The sequence below is a fragment of the Nesoenas mayeri genome (assembly GCF_963082525.1).
Source record: "Nesoenas mayeri genome assembly, chromosome: 7".
NCBI classification, from domain to species: Eukaryota; Metazoa; Chordata; class Aves; order Columbiformes; family Columbidae; genus Nesoenas; species Nesoenas mayeri.
The window spans coordinates 14,862,877-14,886,050 of record NC_137551.1 but is presented as its reverse complement, the minus strand read 5'-3'; the positions used below and the strand labels follow the sequence as shown (position 1 = coordinate 14,886,050).

General features: G+C 36.8%; 1 protein-coding gene across 1 annotated transcript in view; it reads left to right on the top strand.

Moving 5' to 3' along the window:
* PARG (poly(ADP-ribose) glycohydrolase) overlaps positions 1-23,174 on the top strand; it is a 66,739-nt gene that overhangs the window by 31,041 nt on the left and 12,524 nt on the right. The window contains exons 10-13 of the mRNA XM_080348333.1: positions 12,162-12,241; positions 14,676-14,736; positions 15,395-15,470; positions 17,730-17,877. Coding sequence (XP_080204459.1) covers positions 12,162-12,241; positions 14,676-14,736; positions 15,395-15,470; positions 17,730-17,877 — 365 coding nt within the window. The remainder of the gene's footprint in view (positions 1-12,161; positions 12,242-14,675; positions 14,737-15,394; positions 15,471-17,729; positions 17,878-23,174) is intronic.

Below are 23,174 nucleotides of genomic sequence, written 5' to 3'. Positions count from 1 at the left end.
AAGAATGACCAGTATAACTATTCCGGATTTTCTGCACTGTTCCAGTCAGTCTTCCTTTGTTTTCTGACTTGGCTTTCTTGTGCTGTCACTCATAGTAAGTTCCAAAAGTGTTATTTGAGAGGGATAATATAGCAGACAATCTTCACACCTTTCTCTTGCATTATGGATGATTTAATACTCAGCTTTTAGTCATATAGGGCAGAAAGCCATTTTTATTTGTGCAAGTGCAAGAATATCATTGCCAAACTGGAGGAAAGAAGGGAAGCCGATGTCGTTTTGTTCCTGAGGATTAAAAGTGGCTGTTCCTCAGTGTTTGCCAATTTATGTCGTTTTTGTGTAATTAGTTTCCTTTTTCAGTCATTTTTTTACTTAACCATTTGTTGGACCAAAATTTCTCCCCACTGTGTATTTTGCATTTGATAATGAGCATGTTAGTGAAGGAGAATAGAGGTGTGACAGGCAGTGGATAAAATAAGAAGTAATGTCAGTGAGAGGGGACTGTCAGGTTAGAAGCAAAAGGAGATTGAAGCAAGTGATGGAGAGACTGATACAAGAATTTACCGTTTTCTATCGTGCTACTGTGTGTAACCTGATTTAATTGAAATCTAAAATGAGAGGGGAGAAGGAGGATGGATAGTATTCTGTTTGTCTTCCCATCAACCCTGTTTTTTCTCACCCTGAAAAGCTAGTTCTTTAGTAGCAAGGACAGAGAATAAAATGTCATGTTTCCAGCTAGTGTTTCAGACTTGTGAAGACTACAAGGTTTGGTCCATTGCAGTGTGTATTTCCAGCTTTTACAAAAAAGCCTTTGGTGAAGCTGGATATACTCAAAGGGCAGTAGGCAATGACTGAAGTCAAAATGCTTGTGACTTTTTTTTTCCTCTTTATAAAAATGTTTTCATGTAAAAGCTTTGGAGGCTGCTGCTCTGCTCTGTCTGCTTAGGGATGGGCATAACAGGTTGTTCCATGCAGAAACCCTTTCTCCCCACACTGTTACGGTCTGCAGCTTTTTCCAGACTTATTTCTTTCCTTGGCATAATTTGTCTGCTGCATAACTATGAATGAATTACTTTGTTCTTTGGGTGCAAAAATATAATCTGCCATGGTTCTTTGACAAAGCAAAATTACTTGGTGGATGCTGGTGTTTGAGGAAATTTTCCTATAGCAAATGTGATGTTCCTTGATTCCACTATGCTTGGCCTTTCTGTGTTCGTACAAAAGGCTTTCACCCTGCAGAATTTCAAGGAGAAAAAAAAAAAATTGTACCTTAAGTTAGAAACAGAACTGTATAACCTGTTTCTTGCCTGTGTCTTCAGTTTTATGCAGCAGGTATTTATCAAACCACTTTATGCAGACCTAAATATTAGAATGTTTTAATACACTATGAAATAGTTACGGTTCCTACTTGTAAGGGCTCTCATGTTCCCTCTTCCCTCACAGACTTCTCCCTGCTTTAGGTTTTTATGTGGTATTAGCTAGCGTACTGTGACTTCTGCTCCCACTGCCCCCCAGATACAAATCTAGCTGACAAAAAATAGACACTCAGTTTAAGATATGGAGAATTTATTCTTTCTCTTTGCCACCGCTGTTAAGCATTTTCCAGTGCACCAGTGCTTGACACTGTCACTACAGTGATAATGGCAACTTGCTTGAATACTTGTGCGTGTACTAATAATTGCAGTTGATTGTGAGGAAGGTCGTTTTGTGTGTTACTTTTAAGATAAATCATCTATACTTCACCTCTCATCTCCTGTCTGTTGGTCTTGCCAGATGAGCAGAGGAAAAAAAAACCCAGCATTCTTTTTTTCACACTGAAACCCTTAGTTTAAAAGTATGTTGTGACACCGGCTATTTTTATTGTTCGTCATGCTACAGACTGAAAGGCACTTGTGGATAATTAAATACTTGGTAATTTAATTAAATTTGTCCCTTTTGTACTTGGCAAGGACGGGCCTATTATGATTCTTAAGTCATTAATAACATAATTCATTAAAAATGTAGTTAATAAAATGGAATCCATAGTTTAACTTTGAGAGCTTGAGTATTTATGTATTCTAGTAGATAGAATTACATCTGTTCAGTGGCCAAATGGTAGATCATTCTAAATAGCATGAACTACTGCTTCTGTTCAAAACATCAAGCTAAAGTTTAAAAGCTTGATTTTTCTTTTTTTAAAATACTTTTATAGTATCTAACATGGAAATTGAGAAGATTAACACAAAAATATCCCACTACAAAAGAATGAAATAATTAAATTTGCCATTTTATTCCTTTTACTGACAAATTTCCCATAGAAGTTGGTTAAATGTGGAGCATGAATTGCATTAACTCCTCTGAGATAATCTCCATAATTATGACCTTGGTTACACAGTTTAGTTTCTTATGATGATGCTCACCATTAATCTTTAATAGTTTGTGGTTTAATGTAGCATTTTCCTAAAAAGGGAGAAGAGTTTGTTGTTCCTCTCTCAAAATATATAGAAGATAAGGTTGAACTGTGCTTTCTTGCATTTATTTTTGAGAAGACACAGAAACAGGTACAGTCCACTGTCACACAAGACTTGGCTCTTTGGGCATTTTTCTTCCCACTGTTGACTAAATTATCACACCTGTGTCTCATCACTATAGAATACAGTAATTTAGGAAAATATCTAGTCTGTCTATATGTAAAAGCAATGTATAAGGAAAAAATATTTCCACAATCTTGAGTCAGTGTTCTGGATGACTGAAAAGGAGATGGGCCTGTCAAGGACCCACTTGGCTTTTGCTGTGTCTTTGATCCTTTCTTAGCTGTTGTGTCAAGTTGCAGTAACTCCTGTTTTGCTTTTGCAAAAACCTACTGTGGTTAAACTGGAGATATATATGTAGTAGCAATTGAAGTTATATTCATAATGGAAGGTACTATGTCTAATGACATAAGCCTGGTGGATCTTTTGGCCCCTGTATTAGTGGGTGCTCTGTTCTGAGACTGCCAGTATTCTATTAGGACTGAATTTCTTAATCTTTGTCAAAGAAACCTTTAAAGTGATTTCAAGTGATTGGAAATGAGGGGGAAAACCTACTAGTTAAGATTTATATGTATTTTATGGAATATATAATACAGTTTGTCCATTTCCTTTCATATATAGTACGTTTATGCAGGATAATTGAAATCTAATTTACCAGTAATGCAATTGCCTCTTTATAAACAACATCAGTTTTGCAACGCTAATGAGTGTTCTTTGGGGAATAAATTGTCTAGTGACTTTGAGAGAACTCGGTTTGGGCTGAGAGATGCATTGCTTCTCTGAAAAGTGGTTCTGGGTGTTCTGAGTTTATAGACACTGGTCCTACAAAATGGACTCTGTTGCACCTACCTTAGCTCTGTGTTCTAATTGTCCTTGGATGGGATACTTTAAGTCGAGTGTGAGTTCTGAGAAATTTTAAATCAACATTTTTGTGTGGTAGATGATGAAATACTCTTTAAATAGGCAACTTTAAGAGGACACTATTCTTAAAGTCTGACATAATTACTGTGCTATAGTGATTAAAACAGTACGCAGTCTGAATACTTTTTGGTTAGCTTAGTAAATATAGTAATTTAGTCCAGAACTTAGTTGTACCGTGCTGTGGGATGTTTTCTGGTACAACATTTTACCCTGCTGTTTCTTGGTGTTGAGTACTTGGAGTTAGCGTCTTTTCATCAGTCAAGTATCAATCTGATGTATCTTTAAGACTCCTAAATCATGAACAATTTCTTAAAACAGGTTTATAATGCTCCAAGTTACTTGCCACAATAAACAAAAGTACAAAATGAAAAGCACAGACAAAAAAGATGTGCATATATGTGAGTGTATAAGATGGAAAGACAATTTTTGCACTTAGATCACCAACAAAATGGAATTGCTCAATGTTTTGTATAGACAAATCTCAAAAGTCACTATTTAATCAAAAGATGTTCTAATTAAACATAAGGGTGTTGAATAGTACGATGTTCTTAACTTTGAAGTGCAGAGAGCTCATACCTATGACACATGACAGTAAGAAAGAAGTTGCCTATGAGATTGAATTATTGGATGTGTTGTTTTTCTCCTACTTGATGCCAAGGGAATTCAGAAACTCTAAATTACTTCCTATATAAACAGAAAAGGAAGGCAGTTTTCATACAGAAAGATGAAATTCATGTTATTAGGTGGGAGAGACATACCACTCGGCACCAGGAAAGCAGAGCGGAGGTTGCTGTATCTGACTTGTGTGAGACTGTGCTGCGCTTTGTTGTCGGGAAGTGCAAGGTCTGGACAGGGTCACAGGGCGGGTTAATTTGTTTGCCTTTCATCTCTCTGGAAGGAGGTTTCTCGTCTGGATTATTCTACTTCTCACTTACATAAAGTCCAGATTTCGTGAATTGAAGTTTTGATATTCTCAACAGCCTTACTTTTAGTTTTCACTTAAACTGTTTTCAATGGCTGCAGGACTTTCTAGTAAGGGTTTATATTTTATATCAGATATAAGAATTTCCCAGTTAAAATTTGCTAAGGTTTCCTCATCTTATGTAAGCCATGTTTAAGTATTTAAAGCTGTGATCTCCAAACTTTTTTAATCACACCTATCAGTTAAAAAATTTTTGAGTATGTAACATGATATATGTGTATTTATTTACTCATAAATTACATATATGTGCCACTGTACTAACATATAACATTCAAAAACATGCACAAAAAATAAATTTAAAAAGCACGAGATAAAGATGAAATAAAAAATATTTAGAAATAGTGTTTATGTTATGAATGATACAAAAATATTTTTTCCTGCATCCTAGTTGATTGTCTTGTGCACCCTCTGGGGGGCTTTGGAGATCAGAATGGTTCTTGAGTATTGTTAATCACAAAAGACAGGTATGTAAGCAGGAATGAAATATTGTGTAATTCATTTATCTTGGTAAGGGAGTGTAAATGGTAGCAGTGAAACACTTGGTGCAGCTCTATTCTTCATGAAAAGTCCTTGACCAGTAACTGACTGGAACTATATTCCATCCTTTTCATTGAAGTGAATCTCTCATGATGTAGCACTGTGGTTTAAAAGACAGATAATTATTTCTGTACAGGGCAGGAAACCCCGCCCAATACATAATCAATTGAAACAGCTTTCTCAGAAAATAGTTCAAGCAAAGTAATTAATATAGTTCCAGTTATTTCTATATGGTAGGGTGAATTGCTTTCATATATTTAGAGAGAGAGAAAGAGATTGTTCTTTATCCTGTTCAATCTTATGTCAAGCACAAATCATTATATACACATTCCAGTGATTACATGATGGGATTGTCGCTCTGCATGTGAATGCATACAGCTTTCCTAGACATTATATACACTAATAGCTCTAGGCAGTCCTTAATATGCATGACTAAAGTGATGTTGAGTACAATTAAATAATAACGTTGATACTGTGACAGAGTCCTTACCAAAATAAGGTGTTATGATCAACTACACTTAGCATTCAAATCAAAGCTTAAAACCCCACTTCATTAGAAGTGATATTGGTTTTGAAAAACAGAGAGTTTAATTTTTCTCTTCTGTTTTTGGAACTCCCGTTGTTGTTGTTGTTGTTGTTTTTTCTTTTCCCAGAGAAGGCAAAAATTGCAGAAGATGGAAGAGATGCTTCTGTGTGCTCCCAAGTGCAGCTGACGTCATCCTAAATGATGAGTTTATTGTGTTATTCAACACTATATTAGTTTTTCCTTCAGGGTTCCATGTATCACTATGAAATTTTAGTGATTCCTGTTGAGACTCCTAGCAACTGAGAATGCTCAGCCTTTTAATGAAAGCAGCCCTCAATCATACACAGAGTGATACAGGTTTGACAGTAACGTCCATACACATAGTATTTCCACCCCTACATGTGTACATCAAATAAGCTTAGGCTTGAAGTGCAACAAGATACAAAAAGTAAAATGAGTAAAATGCTTGGTTTATTTTTTTTAAGTGTTTTGTCATTCTCTAAATTAGACTAAAGCTCTGCTTAGGAATTAGTTCTGTTCTTGAGATTGAAGGTAATGTCTAGTTAGTATTTTCATTTCTAGTTTATTTGTAGTAGAAAACTTAGGTTTTAGTAAAATGTCTTGCACTTGGATCCAGTATTATCTTCAGTGAGATCACACTAAAATATAAGAAACAACATGCAAGTGTCTTCAGCTGTAGCAGGAAAGAAAAAGGCACTTTTGGCTGTGATAGTTAAGAAAAAGCACAGGTGGTTCATTGTGGGGACCACAACTACAAATTTTGTGTGTCCACACTTTTACAAATAGCACACGTGAAATGCCGTGGATTTATGGGAAGTATTCTTTGAAGTATAATCCATACTGAAAATTGTTGCATATTGTTACAGTGTGGGAAGCTTTCTGAGTTTTATGATAGGTTCCAATTTCGATGTAAAGACATAATTATACTCTTTGAAAAGGAAACACTCAAAGGAAGCTCATCCTGAGATGGAAACATAAAGGCTGAGGATGGAAATAGAGATATTGAAATTATTTACCTGTGAGGTTAGACCATGTGATTGTAATGGTTCCATCTGCATGTAAAATTACTGGAGCCAGTTCTTTGAGTAACATCAAGGGATCCGTTTAGCTCTCTGGAAATTAAATTTTGCAAGTAAATGGCTATTTTAATTATACCTTAATCGGAAACAGCATATTTTGGAACTGTTTACTTAAGCTGGTGCAACGTTTCCCCAGTAAATTATATGCATGCCAAGGTCACTTTTATGTAGCTCTTAATGTTATTAAGGCATGTTGACGTTGCATCATTGCAAACACACTCTTCGTAGTACCTTGCAGGTTTGACACTTGCCAAGATACTTCTAAAAATCTGTAAAACACTGAGTGAGCATGGATTGCTCCCACATATCTGTATTTGATGCACATTCTTTGCTTCTGTTGTTCCCGAAAAGATGACACAGTTGTGCAGTAGTGCTGAAATTACCGCGTTACTGTTTGGTTACAGAACTGTTTGCAAATAGAAGGTGCAGCCCGACCAGCTGAGGTGCTTGTCAAAGAACTTAGGAGCAGGTTAATTAGAGCTTTTCAGCTCCAGCTTTCTAAGCGGGAAAGGTTGGTTAAAAATAACACAATTTTGAGTTTACAGTCAATGAGACTGCAAAAATCAGAATATTGATTACAATTTAAAATGTGTTTTTCTGTCCTAAAATTTATGAAAATGCCAATGTGAAATAAATGCGTGTTTCTGTAATAATAATTGAAATAGTATAAACAATTGCCTTGTAACTTTACTGTGTATTTACTGACAGTTGTTGAGTAATGGATTATTTGTTTTTTTTCTAATATTGGTTCTTATTTTTAATATTTTACTTATATATAGGACTTCTCTCTAGAACAATTGAATGAAGTGTCTAAATGTTTGTTAGGAAAGGGTTTTCATTTAGCCGCAATGACTTTAACAATCTACTTTGTTTTCATGACTTTGTTCACACGTTTACTTCCTTATGTTTTTACGTCTCTGACCTTGATTCCTCAGAATACTGAAGTGTATGTCTGTAGAGGTCCTTTATCCGGTTAACATAGCCAGAGATAAATGTGCAGCTGTGTGCGGTGCTGAGCCCTGCCAGCTTTCTCAGCTCCCGTATCTGCTGAAATGAAGTTAGCTGCATGGCGGTGGGAACATCTTGTACAAAGCAAAACAGCTTACATATGCAGTTGCCAGCAATATTAATATTTCAATGACACTGAAAGTGGGCTTGCAGTGTGTTGCATTTGATTTACAGTGCACTTCATTTGGATGAGTTGTTTAATTGGAATTAGTGGGCTTTGGCCTTGGGTTCTTCTGTCAGGAAATTGATTATGTGGTTTCTACTTACGTTTTGGGATTTTTTTTTTTCAATAGGATCTGTGTCTTGGAGCTTGAAGAAGAATTTTATGTAATATCTTATTGATGCACTTGTCTAGCTTGCCCTTCAAAATAGACATTTGTTTCAGAAATAAAATTTCTCATAATGTTGCCTAATTGAGCATTTCGGAAGTGAGGTTTAAGGTTAAAACATTCATAACTTTGCCATGTTATATCCTTACTTAAATTATTTGGGCAGGACTGGGGCATTTTTGTTTGTTATAAATAACACTTGCTTTTACTGTTGTATTCACAAAGATGACGGGTTACTTTGTGATGCGCTTAGGCAAAGTTGGTTGCCTGTGTGTGTTGTGGGGGGATGGCTTTGTGCTTTTCTTCTGACTTCTATATAGCCTGGTGGAAATCTGAATCATTGATGTGATTGCGATATGATTTCTGTGGAAATTTAAAAGAACATATGAAGCAATCAAATTCTACTAAATAAATATAAAAAACTTCAACCCTCATAGTATCTACTTATTTAAAGGCTAATTTCTAGCCTGTTAAAATCTTGGGATTTTATCACTGATCTGGCTTTTAAAACAGATTCCTAATATTTTGAAGCACTAATATTTGAAATAGCTGAAGGCAAGAGTTCCTTAGTCTGGTTATATAAAAATATGCAGGTTTGGTGCAAAAGGAGTTGCGGTTTTTGCGATGTTGAAATTTGCCGTTTAATATTGGAATACATTCTTAAATCAATGTGGTTATGTTACACATCATTTGAATGCGCTTTCCTCACTTTGTTTTTTTGCTACTGACTTATTACTTGCTGTTCATTTTGTATTTATTTTAGACTATGGAAATTATGTTAGACAAAAAGCAAATTTGAGCGCTTGTCTTATTCGAGTTCAAAATGGGTCGTAAAACAGCAGAGACAACTCACAACATCAACAGCGCATTTGACCCAGGAACTGCTGACAAACATACAGTGCAGTGGTGGTTCCAGAAGATTTGCAAAGGATACGAGAGCCTTGAAGACGAGGAGCATATTGGTGGCCATCAGAAGTTGACAAAGACCAATTGAGAGCAATCACTGAAGCTGATCCTCTCACAACTCCAAGAGAAGTTGCCGAAGAACTCACTGTCAGCCATTCTACAGTTGTTCAGCATTTGAAGCAAATTGGAAAGGTGCAAAAACTCGGTAAGTGGGTGCCTCATGAGCTGACTGAAAATCAACAAACTTGTTGTTTTGAAGCGTCCTCTTCTTCTACACAACAACAAACCATTCTTGATCTGATTGTGAGGTGCGATGAAACGTGCGTAGTATATGAGAACCAGTGATGACCAGCTCTGTGACCGGACCGAGAAGAACCTCCAAAGCACTTCCCAATGTCAAACTTGCACCAGAAAAGGTGATGGTCACTGTTTGGTGTTCTGCTCCCTGTCTGAAACGCTCCAGTTTTCTGAATCCCGTGAAACCATTCCATCTGAGAAGTCTGCTCAGCAAATCAATGAGATGCACTGAAAGCTGCAATGCCTGCAGCCAGTAGCGGTCTCCAGAAAGGGCCCTGTTCTTCATGACAGCACCTGACCGCGTGTCATACAACCAGTGCTTCAAAAGTTGAATGAATTGGGCTACGAAGTTTTGCCTCACCCGCCATGTTCCCCTGACTTCTTGCCAAGTGACGACTACTTCAAGCATCTTGACAACTTTTTGCAGGGAAGACGCTTCCACAACCAACAGGATGCAGAAAATGCTTTGCAAGAGTTTGTCAAATCCCAAAGCTCAGATTTTCACGCTACAGGAATAAACAAACATTTCTCATTGACAAAAATGTGTTGATTGTAATGGTTCCTATTTTGATTAATAAAGATGTGTTTGAGCCCAATTATAATGATTTAAAATTCAGGGTCCAAAACTGCAGTTACTTTTGCACCAACCTAATACTAGTGCTTCATATTTTGCGAACTTCTATATATGTTTGCAGACAGCCATCTTCAGTTTACCATTAGCTCACTTTTAAAGGTAAATTCTAGAGACAGAAAATATGAAGTAAATCCAAGCATATTAAGCTCAGGCATGGTGTTTTCAACTTGCCATGAAGGGCTATCCTTTTATGACTGCTTTCTGTTTTGGACAAACATAATTTGTAGTGGATTCAGTCCTAAAATTTGCGTGCAGGACTGGTGTCACCTGCTTTTGGTTTTAATAAATATATTTTTTTTTTAATTATTTTTCTGTATTTATCAGTGGATTTTCAAACAGAAAGTACAATTCATGTTATGTCATAGCGAAGAAAAGTAAATAATGTGAGGTGGAGAAGGGGTGATGATAGCTCTCGTACTAACAGCTATATAAGATCTGATGCATATAGTTGCTGGAACCATATATCTACTAGGTCAAAATACAGGTAACTTTGCACACCATGGTATTTTTCTGTCCCCACTGTAGTGAGTATCCCTCTAAAGCAAGGGATGCCTTTATCAGAACCCAGAGCTTTTCAAATTGTTTAGTGCTGATCTGTGTTTTTTATCCAGCTATATAGGGCTAGAAGAGAAATACAGATATCCCTTCTTGTCATAATTGTAGATGGTGTTTTGAGAGTATTTATCTGCTGGAAACGAGATTTTTTGAAGCAAATTAGCATTCCTCTAGCTTTGATCCCAGAGGAGAAAGAAGAGAGGTAGTTATCACAGCTTTTAACAAGAGAAAAGACAGGCCAATTCTGAACACTACAGTTTTAAAAAATATTTTGTTTAATTTCCTTATTTGACAGAGTAACTGCATTTTGGTGAGTAATTGCTATGGGGGGAACTAAGTTTGTCTGCCTTGCCATTGCCTTTTAGCTTGATCTGACTTATTTTGGGCATAGTTTTTCCAGTTCCGGACTTCTGCCCGTCTGCTAGTTACGCCGAATCATGTACCTCATGTACCTGAGAGCTTGCAACGTAAGCAAGATTTCCATTTGATGTAAAGAGGCAAAAAAATAGTAAAGGTGTGATTAGGTTAATAGATAAATTAACCAGTTTAAAGGATTCATACCAAATGAGACTTCCAGATAAAAGGTCAAGAGATCATTTATGCGAGACCTGCACACACAAATACATAAACTTTCTTTTATGAACCCCTTATTAGTTGTACATACACAACCCCTTGATAGAACTTCCCTATTTGCCTATTTTAAAATAGACTGTGTAAGTCTGGAGTTTGCCTTCTTAAACTCCTGATTGGTTATTCAAAGAATAAAGAAGTTTTCAGAAACAACTTTCTAGCCTTTTTAAAATTAGCTTCTGTTGACTTAATATAGATTTTGGATGAAAGTGGTCTCTTCAGCCTGTGTACTTCGTAAGAATTTTTAAATACTGAAAAAAAAATCTAGTTCACTTCACTACTAAAAGCTAAATTCACCTGACAGCATTCTGGTTTCAAAGGCAGGTTGTCATTCCAGTACGTGGAAACAAATGAATAATGTTGTGTCATTCCTTTACTTAGACTGCTTATTGCGCGGGGAATCTTACAGCCTCGGGGCTTCACTGTAGCAGACGTCTTTTAGTGGACTTTCTACTCAAAGGATATTATTTCTGAAGTCGCCGCTATTCTTCCTTCCAGATAAATTCCATTATGTGTTGCCAATAGCAATGCCTTGTCACTGTGTTGGAAGTGAAATTAAGTAATGCGTGTTCAAGTTGCTGGAAGATAGATGAGGCTGTAGAAGTATTTCAGCTGACCTTAAAAGAATACATTCACTTAATGGCTGAAACCAGGATGCTTCTTTTTAATGCTTAGGTTCTTACAAATGACTATTAGAATGCCAGTAATAACCACGTGGATGAAGCTGTTTCTGATGGGGGTAGGGTCTTGTCTTTAGAAACACCGCTGGTGCAGTGCGACTCTTGAAAGCAGTGTGGTTGTGTTAATTCTTCTCTGCAGCTCACTGAGCTGAAAGTAGGGCAGGACGTTTGAATTGTGGAGCACTCAACATACATGTTTTCACCCCCTGGTCACTCATTTTAGTTCAAGCCAGTCTATTGCAAATTAAACTAGTAGCTTTCCTAGGTGTTCTTATTGAAATTATATTTTTTTTTATATTACAAAATCAGGATGAGTGAGATGGGCATTCATTTAGCATCTGCAGCAGAAGCTTAGAACTCTTTACTCTTAAAGACTGGTGGTAGAGAAAGGCTGTCTAGAGTTCTTTACACAGTAGAGAATTTAAAAGCAAGGCTAATTGAAGTCTGTGCATAATAGCTAGAAAATCAAATCACAATTAGTAAGTATCCTTATTACTGTGCACTATACCCCTGAGATCTACTTAATTGCTTTTATTTCTTGTTTTTCAGATTGTTTGAAGGACGGTCACCAAGGAAGCCCGAGAAACTTAAGACCCTTTTCTGCTATTTTAGGAGAGTCACAGAAAAAAGTATATCCTTTACTTTTTTTGAGCTACAAAGCAGATACATGAAAAATTTAATACCATTAAATTTAGGAATGGCCACGCGGCATTATGATGGAAGTGTATAACAAAAGCCAACTTGCTGAGTACACTGATATTTATATTAATGTTACTTCTTCTCATATAGATGATGGATACAATTAAATTTTTTGTGTTGAGCTTACTCTGTTTTTTCTGAGATATATATATATATATATATGGGGGCATGTGTAAAATATAGAGATATAATCACCCCCCTTATATATGTATATAAAGTGTGTGTTTATATAAATGTGTATATACACATATGTATAATGTTTGTATTATATGCAACTACTTGCTGCACTATGTCAGACTGAGAATGTAGAGGGAACCTAGCACCATATGCAGTTGTTAAAATCACAGGCTTAAAGCCACTGAATCAAGCTTCTGATTTCATGCAGCATGTACATTTAGTCCTTTGTCTATGATGTTTGTGGTTCTGAGGGTTTTTCTCTTCTGCTCACAACAGCTTTACTTTGGGAGAAGTTTGTCCAATTCAAATTAAACAAGTGATAGCAAGATATGAGATATCCTGAAGTATTTTAGAAGTTAGTGCAATATTTTCATTAGTGTGCATAGTTACCATGAATTTCAACATCAGCATAAGCTTTCAAAAATAGATTTATTTTTGTGAGAACTGTATCGGAGCTTATATATTGAATTTTGGGGGAGAAAGAGATTTTCCCACAGCAGCATACATCACATCTGCAGCAATATCCTTATTATAGTATTTTTTTAAAGAACTTTTTGTTTACATGTCTATTTCACGATCAGCTTCATATTCTCTAAGAAGGATTTCTGTTAAAGGAAAGATAGCTTAAAGCTATGAAATATAAAAATACCTTTACTTGGTTCAGTCCATCTTCAGTTCATAATTTTAATTTACCACAAATTAAATGCAGCTACATCCTGTTTCAGCTATCAAACTTTCTGGAATGTCAGTAGTAAATCTCAGAGGTAAAAAGTAAATTGTGGTTTATGTGCGGGACTGAGAGGTAGTGTAGTAGCCTTTTAGCCTTTTTTTAATACTTGAGTAATAGTGTCTATAAGTGAACCAAATCCTAAATTTATGCAGTGTGCATATGAGATTTATTCCCCTGTGCATATGAGATCTTTTAGGAACGTGCTTTATGAAACTACTGTATTAGATTTCTTAATGTTATAACTTTAAATAGTATTTAATGAGATTCTTGAGTGCTCTTTTCTTGAATTAAAAATTCATATCATACCTTTAAAAGATTCCCATTTCTTGTTCTTTTTTGCCCAAGGAATTAGTAAGACTGAAGTAGCTTAGCTCTACAAATTACTGTTGTATTTTTTCAGCCCTTTTTATTGTAAATGGTAATTGAATTCCTTGTAAAAGAACACAGGGGAGACTATATCAGCTGAAGACTTTGTGTTCAAAAAGTGGATGCTTAATTTGTAAAATATCACCACTGATAAGGATTCCCTTGTGGATAAGCACTTGACTACTCAAAGCTGTGCATTTATTTTTTTAAGAGCAAGCAACTCTTTTTATTCCTGAACCTCTATAATTTTGAAGGAAAGCATAGGATTATTTAAGGCTTTTGGAAGCATGTTTTTGTGCTTTACATACTGTTTTGCATATTTTTTTTGCAAGCCGGTGCAGTAGACTTACTGAAGCAAAGAAATTAGTCTCAAATGAAGTTTTTTGTTAGAATTACATCACCTAATAAAAGGTTGATATTTTCTTTCTGTATCAAAACTGAAGTTTTTGAAGATAAAATGAGAGAAGATGATATATGCATCCTTCCTTTAATGAGCAATGGTTCCTGTTTTCTCTTGAGGGCAGGAGTCTTTTTCTCAGTAGAAATACAGGGAATTTCACTGGCATCCTAACAGGGCTGAAAACAGCTTGATTTGGAATCCACTAAAGCTGCGTCTTTATTCACCTGGTAGAACTTCCTTGGAAGTATGAGCTGCTGCTTCATCCATCCACAGACTGAGTGCTCTGTGTGTTGCCTGTTGACACTGAACAGTTGTCACCTCTAAATATTCACAATTTCTTTTTTTCTAAGTGGCTGCACATTGTGCTTCAACTATTGAGTCTTTCTAGCAGTGTTTACAGTTTAAGTGAAAATCACTTAAGCAATAGTTTTTCCATGATCTGAGGAAAGAAAAAGATTCAAACTCCAAAGGGAAAAGAGAAGGGAATATTTTGGTCATCATGTTACTTATTTTCAATTTGAGCGTGGGCTGTCAGGGGGAGGTTCAAAGCTGATCTTGAGGAAAGTTAAGCTATTGTGTTTCTGCCAAAAACGATGTTGTTTGTAATTTTAAAAGCTTACCACTTAAAGTAATGTAAGGACTAAAACTCCAGCAGTTAATACATTTTCTTCTGGGGTTGGTTTGCCTGTAGAACCTACGGGATTGGTGACGTTCACAAGACAATGTCTCCAGGAGTTTCCAGACTGGGAAAGGTAAGTCAAACATCCTGTTAATGTAAGAAATTCCTTAAATCAATGATAACTGAATCCCGTTAAATGGAATTGATTGAGGCCCAGAAGTACTACAGAAAACAATATTTGGTATGGATTGTTGGGGAGAGAAGAGGGAGGTGGGTGAACTGCCACAAGTAGTTTGTGGCCTGAGTTTTCTAGTCTGTTTGTTTGCTGGTGAAGCCAACAAGTCTTAAGTGAGTTTTAAAAACAGTAGCAGTAGCGCACCTTTGCTGTTACATGAGTGGAGAAAAAAGGGGGAGATGACTTGATTTGGGAAGTGACATGAGATATAATGAAGGATGGGTGATAACCAGCATGAAAACACAAGTGTTGCAGCTTTCTTGCTGGTTAGCTGGTTGATGTGGGGCAAACTTGTGCGAAAAATTTAGAACTTCAATTTCAAATGTGGAGTTTTATGGTGAGGAGAAACTGAACAATGGACTATGTTCCACCTTTACAAATTGTTTCTGAATCCAAACGCATTTTCTGTAATCCATCAGGGTTTGTTTTTTTTAAACCACCTTATGTTAAGGTGCGTAAGAAGTTTGGGGTTGGATGGGTTTTCTTTTAAAATGTCTGTCTCTGTATGGAGATTCTGTAATCATCCTTTCTGTATAATATTTTTCCTCAACGATAGATCTCAGAAAAAGCTGTCTAGATTGCATGTCACCTATGAAGGCACCATTGAAAGCAATGGACAAGGTATGCTACAGGTAAGCATATATAGGTAAATGTGGTTTTATGTCATATTTTTGTCAAACTTTTTATGGTCTGCCAGCTTAATTGAAGTTCTTTGTTTATCCTCAATTGACTTAAATGACAAGATGTTATGCAGTGTAAAAGAAACATCAAAATTAATTCCATAGACAGTCTTAGTGCTGTCAGTGCACCCCAGCTCATCTGGGTTTGCACATGTACCTGGTACAGAGAAAGCTGACAGAAAATCACAAGCCCTGGACAGCTTCAGGTCTTTTGGTTCAAATCAGGATCAAAGATTGACAAGATAAAAGTTTCAGGCTGTGATCTTGATGAGTTGTCAAGAGTTTCAGTTTATTTTTTAAAAATTATTCCTATGCCCCAGACAGTGACCAGGTCAGTGGTTCAGGAGAATTTCTTGCTGCTGCCAGCACTACTGTTTCAGTGTGGGACCCAGTCAGCAAAAGAAATTCATAAGAAGGATGTCCTGTCCATATCTATACCAAGGAACACATCTGAGTTTTCAAATCAGTTGTTTGGGTTTTGGTTTTCTATTTATTTTAGAGTCTGCCTTCTAGAGTTCATTTATAAAACAAAAAAAACCCCAACCAAACAAAAAATTACAACTTCTTTAGCCAGGAACAAGTGCTTCAAAGGAAGAGGAGGAGGGAGAATAGGACTTCTTTTCTGCAATGCTTTTTGCTCAAACTTTAAAATGTCTTATGACTTTATGCAACTTGAACACTCAGGTGTGTATTGAAATTATTAAGAACCCAGCAACTGCTCAGTAATAACCATTTTTCTGCTATCTCTTTATCCAACTATACTAAAACCTCTGAGGGAAAGAAGGTTCAATTATGCCTTTCCATGTACTGTTTCTGTTGCACTCTCTAAAGTGAGCGTTGCCTTTGATGTGATATTTTTCCTCCTGGCTATTTAAAGTCTTAGCAAACAAAATATCTCGCCTCAGATGAAGAATGCTCACTCTGAGAGGGAGCAGGATGACCAAGGCAAGACAGTGCGGGGGTCCACAGTGACCTCAGCAGGCAGGGTCGCTGCCTGGGACAAGCAGAGGGGGAACAATGACAATAACAGTTTCTGCCGGTCATCAGAGAAAGGCAAGGTCATGAGTCAGGTCACCAAGGCCAGTCCTAGACCTCTGACTGGCAAATGGGCGTCACCAGAGGACAGGGCTGGGCCCATACCTGCTGTGTCTCAGGCCAGGTCTGGGGCCAGGGGATGTGTTTGCACACAGGATGGGGCCTGAGGAGGCTGCCCAGCACGGTTAAAGTGCATTTGGGGCCCTGATGCACTGAACATTTGGAAAGTTTTCATGTTATTTTTTTATATCATAGTCAAGTTCAGCAAATCTTAACCATCTCCAGGAAAGACTCCAGGATCACTCGCTGTTGTCGTGGCTGGCTCTCTGTGTGCTTTACACTTGACTGTGACTCCTGAGTCAGTTTGTAATCTACACAGATGTTCATGTCACTCCAGTAATTTTGTTTCCATCCTGTAAATATGTTGTCAAAATCAGTAAGAAGCTAATAGCATTTGAAAGATGAAGTGACTTTTTAAAAGTATAAATTTGTATGGGCAGATAATTTGCATAAATAGTCATCACTTTATTGAATAAACCAAATCTTTTAAAAACTTTTGTCTATATAAAAATGTAATTTTCAATAGATGTATTATTGCAGAAAAAAATAGAGTCCAGAGCTTCCCTATTTCAAGCAGAAACCTTAATGATCAAAGTGACTTGCCTTGTTCAAGTGCATTTCAAGGAGAATTCATAAGAGATTCTTTTAGGTACAGAACAACTGGTACAGGGGCAATGTTAATCTGAAAATGCTTCATTCAGTGTGGACAGCTGGTGCAGAATGCTTATTAAAGGGTAACAATAATTCTTCAGTATCCATAAAATGCAAAAAGAATACTGTAATTTGCTATTTTCATCTTTCACATTTACTGAAATCTGTTTTATTTTTAAATACATGGTCTTGAAAGAAAACCTACATAACTGGATTCAGAGCATTTGGGATGCAAAATTTATGTTGCTGTGTAATATCTTACTTGGTTTAAGTTTTTGGAGAAATGAAAAAAAGAGACAGGCGTGCTGTTAATCGGGCTCTGTCCTGCTGCTTAGATTTGTAAGTGATAGCAGCAGATTTAAACAGAATTATTATTGAAATTTTCACAGGACTTTGACATTGGTGAATGAAATTATTTTATGCTGTTTGCTTATCTCATAATCCTCCTGAATGTGTTTTTGTTAGGTTGATTTTGCCAACCGTTTTGTTGGAGGTGGTGTGACAGGGGCTGGACTAGTACAAGAAGAAATTCGGTTTTTAATCAACCCAGAACTGATTGTATCGAGGCTCATCACTGAAGTCTTGGATCACAATGAATGTCTTATCATCACAGGTTAGTCTTTGCAGAAAATGTTTCACATCACATTCTGATTTTATATATAGAAAATATTTCAAGGTGAAGCTTAGTATGTTTAAATGTTGTAGGGATTAATAAAAAAGTCAATACTCATTTGGTAAAGAGCTTCCTTCTTCACTCCACCTTTTAAGATCACAGGGCTGCTGTTCCAATAGATGATTGTGAAACAAACAAACAAATAAAAGTGAAGCAAGCAGACAGAACTTTTTTTTATGCTATATAAATGTGTTTGAGGACTCAGTGTCTCTAGGTCTAGATGAAGAATACTGTTGGACAATATAAAAAAAAGCCCAAATTACCAGCTATTATCTGGTTCCATCTATTAGCAGGTCATGCTCCTGTTATGTTAAAAAATGGGGTTGTTGAGTTTTTTTTCCTATTTGGAATTTATAACATTTGATGTGATCAGTAGGATTGAAAACTCTGAGAAGAGGAACTGCCTTCTGGTTACCAAAACGGGTTGGGAGTGAAAGAGGAGGAAATCAGCATCCTTTAGAACAGGTAGAAAGTCAGGAAATGTCTTTTAAGGGTTTCGATCCTGTAAGTTACAAACACATGTTTGTGGTACTTGTAGGTTAGTTACAGGTTTGTAATTACAACATCAAAAACTAAATGCTTCTCCAGTATGTTGTTGAGGGGCTGTATAGGGAGATGTGCTGTCTGTCCAGTGCTTTGCTGAAAGTGTTATTCATTTTCTTTCCACCTCTGTCATAGAACTTGGAATGTTTTATTATCCATTGGATCAAAACAGTTAGCATTGAAACAGCAACTGTCACTGTTAAGAACTGGAGAGGCCCAGGTCATGCTGTGAGGTCTGAATTCTATATGTGGGAACATAGTGAGGCTCTTTTATGACTGAAAAATAAAAGGATGCTATGATTTCATTTTTAATTTACTCTAAAGAATGGCTATATGGAAAAAACTTGATCGGAGAAATCCTCTGGGCAAATATTGTAATAGATTATGCATATTTTATGTTTTTCTGTCTGCTATAGTAAAAATGTCGATTTTAGTTACCTGAGCTGCATCAACAGTCAGGAATTGGTGCAGGTATTAGAACACATTTCTTGGAAAAGTCTTTCCAAGGCACTTCTTTCTCTCACCTGCATGCACAGTACAAACTTGAGCTTAGATCTTGCAAATCTTAACTCTGTCCTGAGCTATTGATTGTACTGGGCAGGACATCTTTCGTTTTCAGTCATACATGGTAATCTTTTTAAGATGTTTTATTTTGTTTTTCCACTCTGTCAAAATAAATGCTTTCTCTGTGAAAGCTTTTTGATAGATTGGGTTTTAAAAAACATGAGTCAGAAAATTCTTGGCTCTCCCTGGTTTCTGCGGTGTATTCGGGATGTGATGCTGTAACAAGATGAACACACTGAAGTGCTGTCCTCTGGGTGAGGCTCTTCTGGGCAGGGGGAAACCAGAGCGCAGCCGTCAGCGTGTGTAACAACTGACTGGGGGAATACACTGACGGAATGGTTTGCAATACCTTCTTCTACTCCCCTGTAAAAAGTAGTGATTTGGCATGAACAAATAAAGGTGAGGATGTTGTTTGCTGCGGCAATATTCTTTTAGTTTTCTTGAGTACTTTATAGTGTTTTGCAATTAGTATTTGTGATATAGTGTTCTTCTCTAATGGACATGGCCATTCCATCATTTTCATTTCATCCCTGGAGCTCTTCCACCTTGGTTCTTAGCCAAGTCTCCACTGTGTGTCATAATCTTCTTGATAAATTACATTCTTTGTGATACATCTTGACTCAGCGGCCTAATGGGTATAACTGTGTAGCTTAAATTTGCAGAAGAGTCTGAGAAATTGGAGATAAATTAAATTTGTTGTGATTGCACAGTATCTGGTTAAGATCACTGCTGTAATGAATATGGAGCTGGTCGTGCAAACAGTCAAGTTCTTCAACACAAAAATCTACCTACAGAAATGTCAGCAGCAATGCCAGAGATTCCCACAGTTGCATTTCTGGTAGAGCTGTGAAAAAGTGTCAGTGGTTTTAATTCTTTTCTTTTCTTCTTTTTTTTCCACTTTCTTTGAGGACCCACATAGTTGGGCAGTGTTAAGAGTGGATGAAGCTGTGTTCCATGTTTGCCTTAAATCTGTGGATGTGGTCCTGACTGTATCTTACTAATGCATTTTCAGAGACTTCTAAGCCCATTCCCCATGCAGTAAATGAGATCAGATAATTGGTTCAGCCGAAAATTTACTCAGAGGAAAAAGATGATATTTCAGCTGGATTTTGCAAGCTGATTGTGCCACTGTCTGGAGAACCAGAAGCCTAATGGTGGCACAAGATAAGGATCAGAAGAACTGATTGAAAGAGAGAGAAGGACCTTGCCCTCAGTTTTGGCAGTAAACGTATGTTTATATTGGTGACTACAAAACTCTATTCTTGTGCTTTTCACATGTACTCCTTTTTATTCAGTGCTATATTCAGAGATGTAATTTTTAGCTCATAAGAAATAGTAGAGGAACCGTATAGTGGGGTTTTTCCCAGTCCCTGGGAACTTTCTTTAATGCCATAGAGATATTATGCAACTGAAAAGCTGGACTATGGAGTCTGAGAAAGATATATTTATTTTAGTAATAATTGCAACTCTTTTTAGATGGATGAGGTCCCGTAAGCAATAGCACTTGGCAGTTTCACTGTCTGATGCTGTAGCTGTTAGAAGTTTCACAAATAATGTATTTTTGAATGATACTTTATAGACCTCCTTTTGATTTTATGTAGGCTTTTTTGGGATTTTGTAGCTTGTTTTGAAAATTCTGATGTAATTGTGCTATTATGCTCTATTTGTGGCTTCATTTTTTTTTTTTTACCCCTTTATTCTTTTTTTATTGGAAGAAAATATTTACTGGAAACATTAGCATATCCAGTTTATCCTGTCCGGCTTCTGTTCTCCCAGCAACAGCAGTTTGTACCCCAGTAGTTCAGAGGCAAAAGTGCTGCCAGTCGAATAACCATTTTTGTACAACAAATTTTCCAGAGCTTTACTTATGAAAAGCCATTGATTTTCATTAACTTTGGGTTTCTGGGATGTGAGTGTAGAGGTCGTGTGATTTCTTTGAATTTCTCTGTTATTGATTTTGTTTGTTTATATATGGGTATTTGCTTGGTTGTTTCCTGGTGCTTTCGTCATCAGACACTGCACTTCCATTAAAATAATGGAAACGGTGAACCTTGACAAAGTCAGCTTAATACTTTGACTGTCATTAAATCTATCCTGTTACAATATCTCGATAACCTAGGCTTTTCTTTCCACATGCTAGATACCAAAGGAAATGCTTCCTTTCCAGGTTGGAAGTTTTGCTAGGTTGAGTCCTAAAGAGACCTCAGAAAGTCACATACTTCCTTTGTCTGTCTCTCTTGCGATTTGCTCAAATGCCTTTTCCTTATGTATCAGTAAAACTGAATTTTATCTATGTCAGGAAAAGTCTTACTGAAGCTGACAATTTGATTAGAAGGCCGACTTCTGAATATTTAAGCTTCTCACAGTTGTCCTTTGTATGAGGTCACAGATGTGTGTGAATATATAGGCGTATTCTGCTGTCACAATTTTGGGGACTTTGATTTTGTGACAGGAAGTGAATTCTTGGTGAGGAATCTTTACTATCCCACTCATTTTGCATAGCACCTTCTCAAAATAGCCTTGAGTGGAATTTGCGTTCACTCAGTATGGTTAATCATCTAGATAAATCTAAATAAACACTGAGTGGATAATAGGGCAGATGAGTTAAAGAAGCACTGACAAGTCTTTTCAGTTAAAATTAGTTTGGGTAAATGTTGAAAATGCCTTGAAGTGTATGAATAATTTTAAACAGTTTTTAACAGCTTGTGTTTCCTCGGCTGGAGACTACTGAAAGCAAGCATTTAAATTCCCTTGTCAGATGAGGTTAAGGGCGAATAGTTTTATGTTTCTGATTGTTCAACTTTTATTTTTATTTAGAAATTGAAAAGCTTTGAGATTCAATTTGAACATCGGTATTTTCAAAGTGTCACTGATCTGTGCAGTAGTTAGGCATTGCTCATCATAGTAATCAGATGTTTTGTGCTGTCAGCTTACCTGTCTTTTTAAAACCTACTTTTCTGTTATATTTATAGGTATAGTTGCTGTCACTGTAATTAAGGGGTTAACAATTCTCTTACTCTTATTGTTTATAACTTGTACCACACTGTACCTGTATGAGCTGAAATTTTCCAAACAAAGTATTCTTTTCAGTCCCTTACTCTTGAAATTCAGCTGTTGTGAGCTCGAAACAGGGGGAAAAGTGATTTTGCTGTGGTGTTACTTAAGGAGTATTTCTTTGAAGCATTTGTGCATCCGCAGGTTCTGAAGCAAGGTCCTGAAGTTCAGTAAACTGAAGTGAAAGGCAGAGTTTTAGAAAGGTTATGATCCTTACCATCAGTTCAAATGCTCTCCTTCTTGGTATTGGGATGAACCTTTGAAAAGGAGTTGGCATAGCAGAGCATAATAGCTAAAACCACTGGAGGTCTCAATGAGCTACTTTTTTAGAGCCCTTAGTGCTTGCCAGGATACACCCTGCTGGACTTGTTCACAGAACAGCCAAGTATGTTCCGCACTGTGGTTTTGTGGGTCCTGAAGCTTTTACGAAGTGGCTTCTTGGTACTGACTCTACAGCTGAAAGCAGTGGCCTTTTGGTCCATACCGTGCCGTTAATTGCTGTGATGTCTGAGAATTCAGGTTGGGAACCATAGTGCAGGAATCCTGCTGAACAAATGCAAACCAAAATGATAACAAGTGAAATATGTGATTTCTTGGGCAATGAGACCTACTTGTCCTTGTGTCAGGTTGCCCTCAGGAGACTATAAAGCCAACAAACTGGGTAACATTGGCATGTTGGAAATCAGGATTTTCTTTGGCTTCATGGATTTTAATTTTGTTAGAGAAAGAAAACTTATTAGATGAAATAAAATGTAAAAACATATAGCTCACTACATACACTTTGAAATCTCTATATTTTTCTTTTTGTGTTTCTGTCAGTCCAGACGTTTGCTAAACTGTGATGAAGTAGTGTTGCCACATTTTCAATAATGGAGTGATTATTTTATCATCGTCTTTACAGGTGGTAGCCTCAGAAAAAATAAAAGCGAAATACTGGTGGCATGAAGGCTCACAGTCTTTGTTAACCGGATGCTAGCCAGTAAAACTTGAAAGATGACAGGCAGTTTATTGAGAAGCTATCGAACTTGAGAGTGGCAAAGGTGAAAACTCTCTTCTTGCTCTGTACTGGACAGCAC